Genomic DNA, 14,726 nt, shown 5'->3' on the forward strand with positions numbered 1-14,726 from the left:
AGAGCCAAGAGGATGCTGGGATGCATAGGAAAAGCATTGCAGTAGAAAAAGAGAGATAATAGAGCCTCTTTATAGATCATTAGTGAAGCCTCACCTGGAGAACTGCATTCAGTTCTGGATACTGTATTTGAAAAAGGATACATAGAAGGGCTAGAGACATTTCATAGAGAGGCATCCAGTATTGGTGAAGAGTTTGTACCAAAAGCATACCCTTGAAGTGAGGAGACAGTGGGAATATGATGCAGACAATTAAATAACGTCAAGGTATTTATGCAAGGGAAGCCAAGCATTTTCAGTGGCAAGGTCACTTGATAGTACTAGGGGTCACAATGTGAATCTCCAGGAAGGTAGATTAAGGAACAATGTTGGTAAGTATGTTTTTGCAGCAATGTGGTGGATGCCTGGGATATACCCTCTTAGAGGAGGTGGTGATTACAAGGAAAGTGACATACATCACAACAGCATGGGATAAACACAGGTGATCCTTCATGGCAAGAGAGTGGTAATGAAGTATTGGGCATTCTTCACTGAGCAAGAGTTGAAGCCCAAGGCAGCAGTGATATGTCTGCATTGTGCTTCCTGGAACACATGGGGTAACCTGTACAGAACCGCAATCTCAGCCCTAAAGGGGACACAGTGGAATTGAGGGTTGGGTTCTTTGTGAGAATGTGATCCACTCTGGGTAATAAAATCACTGCTGGGTAGACTAGATTGACCTTTTTGGCCTTTATCTGCCATCATGTACAATGTTTGCTATGTTACTATTCACTAATGTGCATTCATGCCCCAGTAGGCATTAATATGCTTTAACATGTGTTAATATTGCATTATTTAACACTTTCATAGGTTAGGGCTGTTCAGCTTGGAGAGGAGACAGCTGAGGGGGGATATGATAGAGGTCTTTAAGATCATGAGGGGTCTTGAACGAGTAGATGTGACTCGGTTATTTACACTTTCGAATAATAAAAGGACTAGGGGGCATTCCATGAAGTTAGCAAGTAGCACATTTAAGACTAATTGGAGAACATTCTTTTTCACTAAACGCACAATAAAGCTCTAGAATTTGTTGCCAGAGGATGTGGTTAGTGCAGTTAGTGTAGTTGGGTTCAAAAAAGGTTTGGATAAGTTTTTTTGGAGGAGAAGTCCATTAATGGCTATTCATCAAGTTTACTTAGGGAATAGCCACTGCTATTAATTGCATCATTAGCATGGGATCTTCTTAGTGTTTGGGTAATTGCCAGGTTCTTGTGGCCTGGTTTTGGCCTCTGTTGGAAACAGGATGCTGGGCTTGATGGACCCTTGGTCTGACCCAGCATGGCAATTTCTTATGTTCTTATCCATGTTAACATTAATAAGAACATAATTTTTATAACGAGCTGTGTCATAACTCTTCAATTCTTCAGTCTTTCCATTGGCTCCCCATAAAATCCAGAATTCAATACAAAATTTTAACAATAATCCACTTGCTCATATACAACTCCTCATCTACTTGGTTTTGCTCTACCCTCCATGTTTATCAACCGGCCAGACATTTAAAATCATTGTCAAAAAAACCTTTTGGAAATTCCCTAACCAAAGCTTGCCAGATTGCATTTTACGAGAAAGCATGCCTTTTCCGTTGCAGGTCCTTTTCTCTGGAACTCCATACCCAATTCACTTCGTCATATATCTAAAAGAAAGCAATTTAAAAAATCCTTAAAAACATACCTTTTTCCAGATGGCATACAAAATCCCAATAAATGAACAAACTTAATTGAAAATAAAAGTTCAACCTAATTTCTAAAATATGTTAAATAATACAGTTCTTTATGGCATTAGCTCTCTTTTCTTGTTTTTAAAATAAAAATTATCTTATTTTATTGTGTTTTATAATTAATCATTTTTTGTAATTTTTCTTTTACTTTGATTTTATAATTTGTATTTATTTGTATTTTTTTTACTTTCTTTGTAAACTGTTTTGATCAATTTATTTGTAAAGGCGGTTTATAAACATTTTTAAATAAATGTACATATTCATGCAAAGCAATCCATTAATACTAAAATGAGTTAATTCTGATCATGCTAAAAAATGCGATAACTAACCTGCCGCAATGGTAGAACTTGACTTTTCACCTTGGGAGGTAAACTCGAGTTGTAGTATTCAGCATCTAGTGACCATCACAAGACCCAACAATGGCTACAATGTACCCTTCACCTGTTGGATCAAGGTCCATTAGGGCCAATTGCTTCCTCCCCCAACCTCGTCGTTCTTCACGTCCCCATCTAGGTAATCCTCTACTTATCCATCTGAAGCTTGCTGATTGACGATGGGGGCAGGAGGGAGCACCTCTCTTTCTTGCCCCACTGACTCCGTCATGCAATATTATACTATGATGAACTGCATGAGGTCATCCTGCACCATTTTGCAGACAGCAGGGTAGGAGGGAGGCATATTATCTCCTTCTTCAGCAACCTTCAGATGAGATAGGAAAGGTTTACCTGGCCAGGGGAGGAAAGGGAACCAAAGGGAGCAATCTGCACAGGTGGTCTTGATCTTGTTCCAGGGGTGGGGGAATTTGGGCCTGGGGAGCATTTCATGTTGATGGGTGGGAAGGAGATCTTGATTCAGGCATCCTTATTCTTCAAGGGGGCGGGGAGTTCCAAGTCCCCACTGAGACTTGTGTTAACCATGGCAGTAATACACCACATACACACTAACTCATTGGCATTAACTATCATAAGCAACAATAAGGAGATGTATTCTTAACCTCACCAGACAATAAATCAAATTACACAGATTGATAGAAAAACTGGTTACCAAGATATCCATATCAAATAAATACTATCATAAATGAGTGCTCTATAGTCAATAGCCCACATAGCATTCCTTTATGATACAATTTATTTTAAGGATATCTTGGTGATAGTTGTGTCCTCACAATTTGTGTTATCGGTCACAAAATAAGAGATATGACACCTGATGTACTAGAAAGGCTTACTGCCATTTCGTTGGATGTTACTTTAGTAGCCAGTGGTATCTGACACTTTTTTGGAGGCTGATTTTAATGTAGCTTAGTGCATAGAAGTCTAAGATTATACATTTGCACAAGGAGTAGGATAGCAAAAGTTTTTCAAATGTTTTGGGCAACATCAGTCAATACCTTCATGAATTTTAAACAACACAACTCAGTGAGATAAAATCTTGGGGTTTTTTGGGGGGTTTTTTTGAATGGGCTTTTTGCAGTCCAGTTGACTTTATTATTTATTTAGGATATATTAGAAATATGTTTATGTAATATGGTGTAAATTGATCTTTAAATTTTAACTGTATCCCTCTGAGGTTTGTTTTTCAAATAGCGGGCAATTATAAATAAATAAGTACAATTCTTAAAGATAAATTGTGATGCTATAGAAAAAAATTGGCACATAATACAGTGCTTGCTTTTCAGTCCTTCACATTTTATCTGGATATGTTTTTTGTTTTGATTTGTTTTTTTAAATAGAGGAAGTCTATGGTATGGTGAAATGTGCTGACGTTTTGAACTTTAGCTTAAAAAAAAACCAAAAAAAAAAAACCCCACCCAAGTGCTTTATATCTCATGATGACTTTGATAAGTCAGTTATAATTTTAAAAAATCCAGAGATTATAGAACGGTCTCTGCTATTTCTGTGGCATGTGAAAAAGTTTACCCCTGACTGTCTTATTCATATTGTTTTTCAGAGAGGCTGAACTGAGTTTGAGTAGACTGATGGTGAACAGCTCAGATAAAATCCTCCATAAGGGAAGAGCTTCAGTTTTTCAGCAATCTGTGGAAGGCTGGAAGATCAACATGTCTTTGGTACTAGAGATTAGGTAAATATTATTCTAATAGCCATTTGGATATGTGTAGAGGATATTTTTCAGTCTCCGAGGATTCCGATGCACTTAATTTTTGAAGTTTGTTTCTTTTTCCATCAAATTTTAATTCTTGGGGCTTTCCATAGTTTGAAAGTATTTTGTATGATTGCCGCTCCCTAAAATTTCATAACTTAAAGCAGCGCTTCTCAACCGATGTGTCGCGACACACCAGTGTGTCGCCAAACACCGGCAGATGTGTCACATCTCCCGGTGTCCCACTGCCCCGTTGTACTTTCCTTCTCCCTTTTTTCCAGCCCCCACGGCCCAATTGGAAGTCTCCTTTCTTCCTACTCTCTCTGCCCAATGGGGAGCCGCCTTCATTCTGCCTGCCTCCACGCAGGCCAATCAGAAGCTTCCTCCCTTCTACCTGCCAGTGGGAGTAAGAAGAAGGTAGGAAGCCTTTGATTAGCCCAGGGGTGGGGTGGGAGGAATAGCAGTTTCGAACTCCGACGAAGCAAGGCCTCCACGAGAGCCTATTCCCATGGCGGTGAAGAGGAAAACCTGACCCAGACCAAGCAAGGCCACCATGGCACCGTGGTTGCGAAGAGGGTTGGGATGGGGGGGTTTCTTTGTTTTGTTTTTTCAGATAGAGAACAATAAGTTTTCTGATCTGGGGAGTGGACCGAAATGGCCCTCCCCAGTCCCAAAAATGAAATGGGGACAAAAAACAATGTTATGCACTCCCCTAATTTGCTTCATAAGATGCACAGACGCCCGGTAACAGAGCCGGTTTAGCACACCATTTTTTTTTTTTAAATTTACCCCCTCTGAATCCTAGGTGCGTCTTATGGAGCGAAAAATACGGTAAGTAGTTAGCTGGCTAAAAAAATTAGCCAGCTAAGTCATAGGGGTGGTCCGGTGGCCAAAGAGCGGTCCTAAAATTAGCTGAATAAACTATCTGGTTAGATAGCTGGATATATTCAGTGGTGCACACACAAAGCTGAATATCCGGTTCAAATAGGCTTGACAGGTTTATCTGGCTATCTTAGCCAGAATCCCTGCAGCTGAATATTGATCCCATATTTGAATTATCTCCTGGATGGATGAATATTTTTTTAGCACCTGGGCCATATAAAAGCTTCTAAACAGGTGAGGAAAGAAGAAATGGTGTTAACGAAAATACATGGTTAATGTCAGATTGTAGCTAATAATATTAAATATTCTTCACTGTTTAAAGACATACTTGTGCAAAGAAACATTTAGCTTGGCTGCTTATTAAAGGGTGAATGTGTCAATTTTGAAAACAAAAGATGATGTTCTAATTGAATCAGTGGTAAATACAAGTAGCACTTAACACTTTTTTTGTACAAGCTCCTGTTTCGAGTAGAAAGTGATAACTGCATTTGATTCCACATTATAAGGAAACTTCAGGCTCTATCAATTTTTTTTGTCACTAGGCTTCTTTTACCTTCAATAATGCTCCACATGTTGAAAAAAGTAGGCAGCAAGTCCAAATTACAGTTAGCATATTAAAATGTCTCCTTCTAAAAGTAACAGCTAAGAAAGATCTTGCAAGGAATTTTTTAGAATGTAAATGTTTTCAAAAGGTTTTATCTGGCTAACTTTTAAGTTGGCTGGACAAACCTCAAAATTTGAATTTCCTGCCCGTCATGCCAGCAACATTTTTCCCAAGTAATGTAATTCCCTGGTTAAAACTTGAGCTGTATATAAAAAAAAAAAAAAAAAAAAGAGGCTGGGGACATTCCTGGGGTCTGACTGAAATTTATCCAGCTAACACCAATATTTCGCACTTTGGATAAACTTAGCCAAGTCAATGTGGTCTGAAAAATTGCTGCCCTAGAGTTATCCAGAGAGGGGATAACTTTAGCCAAATATATTCAGCAGCAGACTTTATCCAACAAAGAGGCTGATGCAATATTGGCGTGTAGAAAGCAGGTGTTCAATGCTGAGCACCCGCTTTCCTAACCAGCTCTGTTTGGCACCTGATGTAATATTTAAATGACCTGCCGTGCTAAGGACACGCTAGGAAAACTGTGTGTCCCTAGCGTGTTCTTGGCATCGGGCACACAGGAGACGTGGCTGGGCACCCAATGGCTGACCTGATCTAAGCTCCCTGCCCCCAGTGCCTGAATTCAGGAATCAGAGGTCCTTATGAGAATACTGCTCCTTGCCAGACTTTAAATCCCCTCCCTCCCTCCCGGCCAAGAACCCCTGCTGGAGCCCCTCCTCTGGCAGGACTGTTCCCGACTGGTCCTTTTCACTGACGTTTGTCAGTGAAGGGACCAATCTTCTTTCAGGACGGCCGATGTTAGTGAGCAGACCAATTGGCAATAAGTAAAGGAGTGAATAAATTAATGTCAAGTGTCAGGCAGGGGTTCCTGGCCAGGAGGGAGAGGAGATTTGCAGTCTTGCAAGGGTGGTTTTCATAACGACCTCCGATTCCTGAATTCAGGTTCTGGATCCCTGGGTCTGATCCGGACCACTTGACCCATCGGGCCAGACCTTAGAGGTGATCAGGCCATTTTTTTTTTTTTTTTAATATTTTTTTTCACCTTACTCCTTTTTCTGTTCCTCCAACTTATTGCCATTATATTAATTTGGAGGAAGTACAGAAAAGCAGTATTTTCTGCTGTTCTGTGCACTTTTTGGGCTCCTCCAAAATTCACGGCTGCTCAGTGTAGATGTTAATTTTGGAGAGTAAAAATGTGCACGTCGGGCGCACATTTTTTTTTTGCATTGGGGGAATAGCTAATAGCCTCATCAACACAAATTTACATGATGAGCGCTATTAGCTATGCGTGTGATTGGACACGTGTTTTGGACCCGCTAACCCCCGTTTTGCATCGGGAGTTATGGACGCACATCCAAAATGTGCGTCCATTCACACGTTGAGGCATGAGCTGCGGCCAGCGCACAGTACTGCATCAGCCTAAGTGCTGCTGAATGTCTGTGTTTAAGTTACTCAGGTAACTTTCCCACTCATCAGCCTGCTGAATATCAACCTCCTTGCCCCTTTAATGAACATAATTCCAGCTACCAAAAAGCATGCTTTAAAATGCTTAACTATCTTGGGGAAAATGGTAGTAAGTTTACCCATTATCAAAACCCACCTTTTAAATGCAGACAGTAAGAATTCAGTTCATTCAGTCACGCAGTTAGGAGGTAATTTCCAAAGAAGTTATGTGCATAAATGTAATATGTTATTCTAGCAATTTTCGAAAGCCCATTTATGTGCTTAAAGATGAATTTTCAAAAGATGCATATGTAAAAAACAGGATGTGCAAAAATAAAATAGCATATGTGCGAGTATATGAAATTTGAAAAACTGCAACATAGGCTCATACATCAGGGCCACAAGTAAAGTCATGCTTATAAAAAAAAAAAAAAATGGATGGGTCAGGGCATGTAAGTTGCTGTTTTACAACCTGCCAAAGTAACATGCGTACGTATTTTACTTGTGTATATTTCCTTCCACTCACTATCTGATGTAAGTCATCGTAAACATCTTAAAAGTGAAAAAATGACTAGATAGGGGCTCTGGGTGAAGTGGAGAGATGACAGGCTGAAGAGCCAGGAGGGTTTTCATGAACTTCAGATGGACTGGGTGAACTGGTAGAATAATTGGTAAAACTGGTTATTTTATTGCTGCGCACGAGTTATAAAATGCCCTGACTTATGTGTGTAAAAGATGACTTATGGAGGGAGGGATAAAAGCATCTAATTAACGGAAATAAAATCTACCTTTTAAAATTTGAAGTGCAACTATGCGAGTGTATCATCTGCGCACACTTATCCGGCTAAGTAACGGTACTTATCTGGCTATATTCTGATTTTATCTAGCTAAGTAGCAACAGGTGCTTAGCTAATAAATCTGAAAAGCACTTTTTGAACTTATCCAGGTAAGTGCCACTATTTAGCTGGATAAAACGGCGTTTATCCGGATAAGTCTGAACTTGTGCTGCTTGTGAGCATTTCTATGCTCATATGTACTCGTATTTTATAACCTGCGCATATCATTTCTATACAGGTTCTAAAATACAATAGCATCTGTGTGTGCGTCCATATACACGCATAAATGGGCGCATGCAAGCAGTTTTGAAAATTGTCCTCTTAAAGTACACTGAGGTGTGTAAAACCTATTTGATAATTCAATAGCCTCTATTGTAGCAATTCTCAAAAGCCCACTTACATGCTTAGAGGTGACTTTTCAAAAGAGTTACACATGTAAATGTAACATAACTATCATAGCAGTTTTCAAAAACCATTTACATGGGTAAAGTGCACTTACACAGGTATATCCTATGGACAATTCAGTGGCATATATTGTAGCAATTTTCAAAAGCCCACTTACATGGGTAAAGTGCATTTGCATGTGTGGAACCCAATATTTTTAGTGTGCAAAATGCTTTTTAAAATCAGGACCATAAGGTACATTTACATGTATAAAATCCAGTTTTAAGCATGTGAACGTACTTTTGAAAATGTCTCCCTTATAGGTAGATTTTAAAAGCCCTGCGCACTCCAAAAGCGAGAGACGTGCATAATTTGGGCCAGTGCGTGCCAAGCGGATTTTATAAGTTGCCCATGGACGTGCTTATCTTCCTCTGCTTGCACAAGTGAAGAATTTATAAAAAGGGGCAGAGCATAGGAGGGGTCTGGGTGGGGCATGAGCATGTTGGGGCCTGGCCCAAAAATGTGTACGCAAATACTTACACGCACAGGAGTGCGCCAGGGTCCCCTACCACGTGCTTTTTATTTCTGCTATGGAGGACTTGTAAGTAATAAATTAAAAAACAAATTAGGCCAGGCAGTGGGGTTTTAAGGGTCAGGGCTAACAGCGTGGGGAAGGATGGCTATAAAATTAGGAGGGGGATTTGGAAGTACTATCCCTAAACTGGGAAAACATCGTATGGCGTCATTGCGCATGCCCTATAATATAACCCCCACTTATGCGGTAAAAGTGCCATTTGCGCGCACATGCGCACAACATATAAAATTGTGTGTACATGCACACACAGTCATCGTAATTTATAACATGTATGCATATACGCGCGTACGTTATAAAATGGACGTGTCTCTGGATGCGAGTTGGCATACGCGCGTTCATGTATGCCTGCGTGGCTGTTTCAAAGTTACCGTCCCTGTGTCCAGCCAGTATTCAAAGCAGCTTTTCAAAATTTAGAATTTTATATGCTAACTTAAGCTTAAACAAGGCACACTGGAGGAAATACCTCTTTTGGATTTTTTTGCTTGAAAACATGCTCCCCTCTTTACTTCCAGGCATAATGAATTTGTAGTTACTAAGAATGTGTGATTGCAGCTGACCAGTGAACAAGATGCATTCAGGAAATAAGGAAGCTAAGAGAAAGAAAGCAAATGTAGTTTAGTTCTGCTCCATATTTCAAAACTTTGTTTAGAAAGATAACTTTTGACTCTGATGATCAAGCCTTATAGTGTGTAAAGATTATGATCCTTGTAAATTTTATCCACAATGAATAAGCGTGTGCACATACTGTTTTTTGGTTGTTTTTTTTTCTTCTTTTGTTTTGTTTGAAGTGAAAGAAAAACAAGCAAAAAATGAAATAAAGAAAACATGTTGGGTCACCCCCCATTCCAATCTCCCCTCCCAAACAAAAAAACTCAAATCATACACAAAAATCCTCTCAGGCCTCCCTCAATTCCCCCCCAGGCTCTATGGGTCTGCTTACCCTAAGTAGTCTTTCTTCATGGGTGAAGCTGCAGTACCGATGTCACTCCCTGCTGTCACAATTGTAAATAGCGCTGTCATCATTTTCTTATCTAGAAGAAATGGTACCAATTCAGGCCCTATTTACAGCTGTGATGCAGCCATGGCAGGGGTGATTGGGCATCATTCTACCCCCAAGAAGAAAAAAAAAGTCTTAGAGTAAGAAGATCCAGGAATGCTGGGGGTTGAGGGGGTATAGGAGAACCCATGAGTGATCGCCCTAATGACTTGCCATGGCCACCTGGCTTCCAGCTCCATTCCATCATTTAGCAGTGAAATACATTGCCAACTTGAGTCCAGCTTGCTCTAGACCTACTGAATAATCAAATGTAGTGCCTGACCTATGTCTTATTGAAGGTCCATGCCTCACTATGCTATCAGGCCTACCCACAAACAGATTAGATACCACTTTGTCCCAGTTAATCCTGGCCCCAAATTCCACCTACTTACCCCTACCCTACATGAGGAAGATGGGTCATGCCCCTCACGGACTCTGTGGATGTCTGGTCAACATGAGCATGATGCATTCTACAGAGCCCAGCAGTTGGGATGTGTGTTTATCATGGAATCCCAATGATCAACATAGAGTGGTGTAATTGTAGAGAAAAAAAAGAAACTGCGTCAAATGGATCATGCGCTCTTCAATATTGAGCAATTGGAGGTTCCATCGTGGGATCAGATATGATCGCAGTTGTGGAAGAAGGAAAATATTTAGGTCATTCTGCTGCTGCTTTGCAAAATAAACACCAGGGCCAGCAAGGGGAACAAACAGCAGCTGGAAGTTGCCTTCCCTCTTGTATAGGGTCTTCCATTTTCCCTATCTCCTCAAACCTGGTTGGAATTCTCCATCTGACTATCGAGGAGCTCCAGGGAGCCTACAGGGAAAGGCCATGGGCAGCATCAGTGCCCACACCATGTTAACACCATTGAACAAGTACTGCCAGCTTGGGCATTTCTCTTTACAGATGTGTATTTCAATTTGTCTGCCTTTTGAATAAATCTAATTAGAGGTAAACTTTATCTGGTATGTCAGTGCTTGAGGTTTAGCTTTATAAGAAAATTGTACAAATGTACAGTAAGCAATATAAGAGCTAGCATCCAAATACTTACATACATTAAAAGAAGCCCAGGTGTTTACAGCATCCTACATCCCTTTGATTGCCTAACATCTCCTCTTTACATTTTTATCCAAACATTGCATTATCAAAATCTGTAGTTTTTAGCAAGCTTTTTAATTTTTATTAAATTTGAGTTCCGTTTCCTAAACCTTAGTTTAATAATGTCTTTTCATGTCTTTGTGTAACTGTGCAATGACATTTGATGTCAAGTTATAAGATATTTTCTGACTTAGATGCTTAAAATGTTTGACTTATTTGGATAATACAATAAGTCAAACAATTTAAGAATCTGTCATAAAATATTTTGTAACTTAACTTTCAACTGTCTTGGTTGGTTTATTGTATTATCCAACTAACAGGTCTTTTTTTGATTCAGTTTTTATTTTTGCATTCCTTGTAAATACTGAGAATAAGTAGCATACTTGCTCTATTAATCCACATGAATATGGAGATATATTTAAACACAGTGATACTATTACCTGATGAAAAGAGTGTAGCTATCAGTTGAAAGCACAATTCTCTATCCGCTCTCCAACAAAAGCACCTGAGGATTCTAATAGCCAGAGAAGGGTAGCAGAAAGTAAAGATAGAAGAGGCGAAGAAATAGAAGTAGTTCCCTGATATTTTCTAGTATTTTATTGTACCATATTAAATTTTATGTTTTAAGGAGGTCCATATTCAGTCTCTGGCTGGATTGTAAAATTAGCTGGATAAATTTATCCTGCTAATTTTGGAGGGATATTCAGTTGACAGCCACACCACTGAATAGAGATGGCTATCTTAAAAGCTGAATAAGTTTATTTGGTTAACTTTAGGGCAGCTCTAAAGCACAACCAGAGCTAGCCAGATAACTATTCCGGCTAATCTAACTCATCCCTGAAACTGTCCCCGGAATGCCTTTACATTATCCAGCTAAATTTAATGGATAATGAGATATCTGGCTAAAGTTTAGCCAGATAAGTGTCCAAAATATTCATAAGTCTGCATTTAGCTGGATAACTTGAGTTATTGAGCTAAATACCTCAGAATATAGACCTCAAGGTTAATATTATTTGATTGCTTTTACTTTTTCTTCAATGTTTGTGTGATAACATGTCTGTACACCCCTCGGTAATTCTTATGCCTTTGGTTTATTTACCCTGTCTATTTAAATTAATATACATCAATACTCATATTTCCACGTTTTTTGCCCACTTTCTGCTTTCACTTCTGAAAACAGCAAAGTACAGACAATTTATTCCCAAATGCCAGACACCGTCAACAGCTCATCCATCTAAATTCTACTTTTGCTAGGAATGTCTAGACAGATTTTTGAACATTAAATGATTTCCAAGTCCATCACTATATATATATATATATATATATATATAGAGAGAGAGAGAGTGTTATATAGCAGACCCCTTCTCTCCTCCACTGTACTTTTTATCAGTCAGTTTGCCCCCAGACTTTCTCCTAAAACCATTCCCCCTTCCACATTTTTCTGTCTTGGTGGATTGCAATGTAATGCTTCCTGTCCCTTGTCCTATTAACCTGAAACTTTTAACTCCTCTCTCTCCTTCCTTGCAAAACATTGCTAAAATGTCATTTCTTCCTTTTCTAACTAGCAAATTTTATTTCTCCTGTTTAAATACTCTGCTAAAACACTTATCTACTCTAATTTCACCTCCCACTTGGTCTATTGCAACTTCCCTTTCATAGGTCTCTTGCTGAACTGTTTTCTCCACCATAGCCTATTCAAAATTTAGCTGCTCCCCTTGCTTACTCTAGCATTGTTATAATCATGTTGCATCTCTAATGGTTGCACTTTGGGACCCTCTTTAGTTTCGCATTCAATTCACACTTCATATACAAGTGCATTCACTCTGCAGATCCATGCTAGCTTTCCTCTCCTATCATCCCCCTACACCCCTCCTTCTGACTTCTGTTCATCAGGCCAGCTGCTATTTTCTGTGACTTTTCTTCCGTTGCTTATTCCAGACTCCATGCTTTCTGTCTTGCAATATTTTATGCCTGGAACAGCCTTCTTGAAATGTTGTCTTGCTCTTTCTCTGGTCATATTCAAGTTCCACTTAAAAATCTACCTTCTTGACCTTAGCTCTCTCGTACTAAATGTTTTACTGGAATGGTTAAGTAAATACTAGAAAATGTTTCTTTTTAGTGTCTCATATAGATTGTAAATTTTCATGGAGCAGGGACTGTCATTTATATGTGACTGTACGGCACTGTGTATGCCTAACAAGAGCATAACAAATACCATGCTGGATCAGATCAAGGTCCATCGAGCCCAGCATCCTGTCTCTAACAGTGGCCAATCCAGGTCACAAATACCTGGCAGATCCTATAAAGTAGACCTGTTTCCTGTTACTCTGTTCCTGGGAATAGCAATAGCTTTCTTTAGTCTACCTGGTTAATAATGTTTTATGGAATTTTCTCCAGGAACTTATCCAAAACACTTTAAAATCTTGCTCTGCTATTTACATTGACCATGTCCTCTGGCAACAGATTCCACAGTCTGATTTGTATGCTGAGCAAAAAAAATACTTTAAATGATTTGTTTTAAATCTGCTGTTATTAGTTTCATGGAGTATTCCCTTATTTTAGTTTTATTTGAAAGGGTAAATAACCATCCTTTATTTACCCATTCCATCCCACTCATGATTTTTTTAAACTTCTATCATGTCTCCTCTGTCATCTCTTATCCAAGCTGAAGAGACCTAACCTGTGTAGCCTCTCATCATAGAGGAGCTTCCCTTAATTATTTTTTTCGCCCTTTTCTCCATCTTTTCTAGTTTGTCTTTGAGATGGGGTGTCCAGAATGTATACAATGCTCATGGTATGGGAACGCCATGGATTAGTAGAGGCAATATATTTTCCTTTTTATTCTCCATTCCTTTTTGGATCATCCCTAACATTCAATTAGCTTTTTTTGCCTGCTGTAGCACACTGAGCTGAAGAGTTTAATGTATTATGCACAAGAACTCCAAGATCCTTGTCCTGGATGGAGACTTCTAATACAGAACCCAACATTGTGTACCTGTAGTTGGAATTTTTTTCCTATGTATTTCTCTTTACATTTTTCCACATTTTACATTTCATCTGCCATTCAGATGACCAGTATCCTAGCTTCACAAGGTCCTTCCGCAGTTCCTCATAATCCATTGCTGTTTTTAACAGCTTTGAATAGTTTTGTCATCTACAATCTGATCATCTCACTCATCCCCTTTCCCAGATCATTTATGAATATGCTAAACAGCACAAGTCCCAGAACTGATCCCAGTGGTACCCTACTAATGATCTTTCTCCATCTGGAAAATTGACCATTTAGTCTTACCTTCTGTTTCCGGTCTGTTAACTAGTTCCCAATTCACAGTAGGACACTGCTTCCTGTCCCCTAACCTTTTAATTTCCTGAGGAATCTCTTATGGAGGGTTTTGTCAAATATCTTCTGACAGTCCAAATATACTATATCAACCAGATCACCTTTATCTCTGTTTATTTACATCTTCAAAATAGTCTAAAAGATTGGGAAGACAAGACTTTCCTTTGTTAAAACCGTGTTGACTCTTCCCCTTTAAGACATGTCTGTCTATATGGCCAATGATTTTGTTTTAAATAGCACTATAGAAATGCTAATTATTATAGTAATATTCTGGCACAGATTCCAGCAGTTCTTGAAAACCAATGAATAATGACCCTTGATAACATATCTCAATGGAGATAATAGGTTTTGACTATCTTTCAGTGGGATCTCCCTCATTTTTACCTTTTATTTTTTGACATTTTATTTAAAAATTCCCCTAAAGCAGTCATTTGTGCCAAAACATGGCCATGTCAGAACTTCATTTTTAATATTAATATTAATTTGGAAGTTTTAAAAATATGTTAGTATTTTATTGCACCACATTATAAGAATCACAAAAATGTGCAGGTTGCTGTACACTGAAGTTTTACCAATTTTCAAAGCAAACTTCCACTTGATGTTGTATGGGGAAAGTTTATGGAGAAACTTGCACACATTTTTCAG

At 39.0% G+C, this 14,726-nt stretch overlaps 1 protein-coding gene across 1 annotated transcript in view; it reads left to right on the forward strand.

Moving 5' to 3' along the window:
* The window catches only part of ST8SIA4 (ST8 alpha-N-acetyl-neuraminide alpha-2,8-sialyltransferase 4), a 324,338-nt gene that overhangs the window by 41,554 nt on the left and 268,058 nt on the right, over window positions 1-14,726 (forward strand). Inside the window, exon 2 of the mRNA XM_029572693.1 lies at window positions 3,701-3,832. Within this exon, the coding sequence (XP_029428553.1) occupies window positions 3,701-3,832 (132 nt within the window). The remainder of the gene's footprint in view (window positions 1-3,700; window positions 3,833-14,726) is intronic.

The sequence above is a fragment of the Rhinatrema bivittatum genome, chromosome 1 (genome assembly GCF_901001135.1).
Source record: "Rhinatrema bivittatum chromosome 1, aRhiBiv1.1, whole genome shotgun sequence".
Taxonomy (NCBI): domain Eukaryota; kingdom Metazoa; phylum Chordata; class Amphibia; order Gymnophiona; family Rhinatrematidae; genus Rhinatrema; species Rhinatrema bivittatum.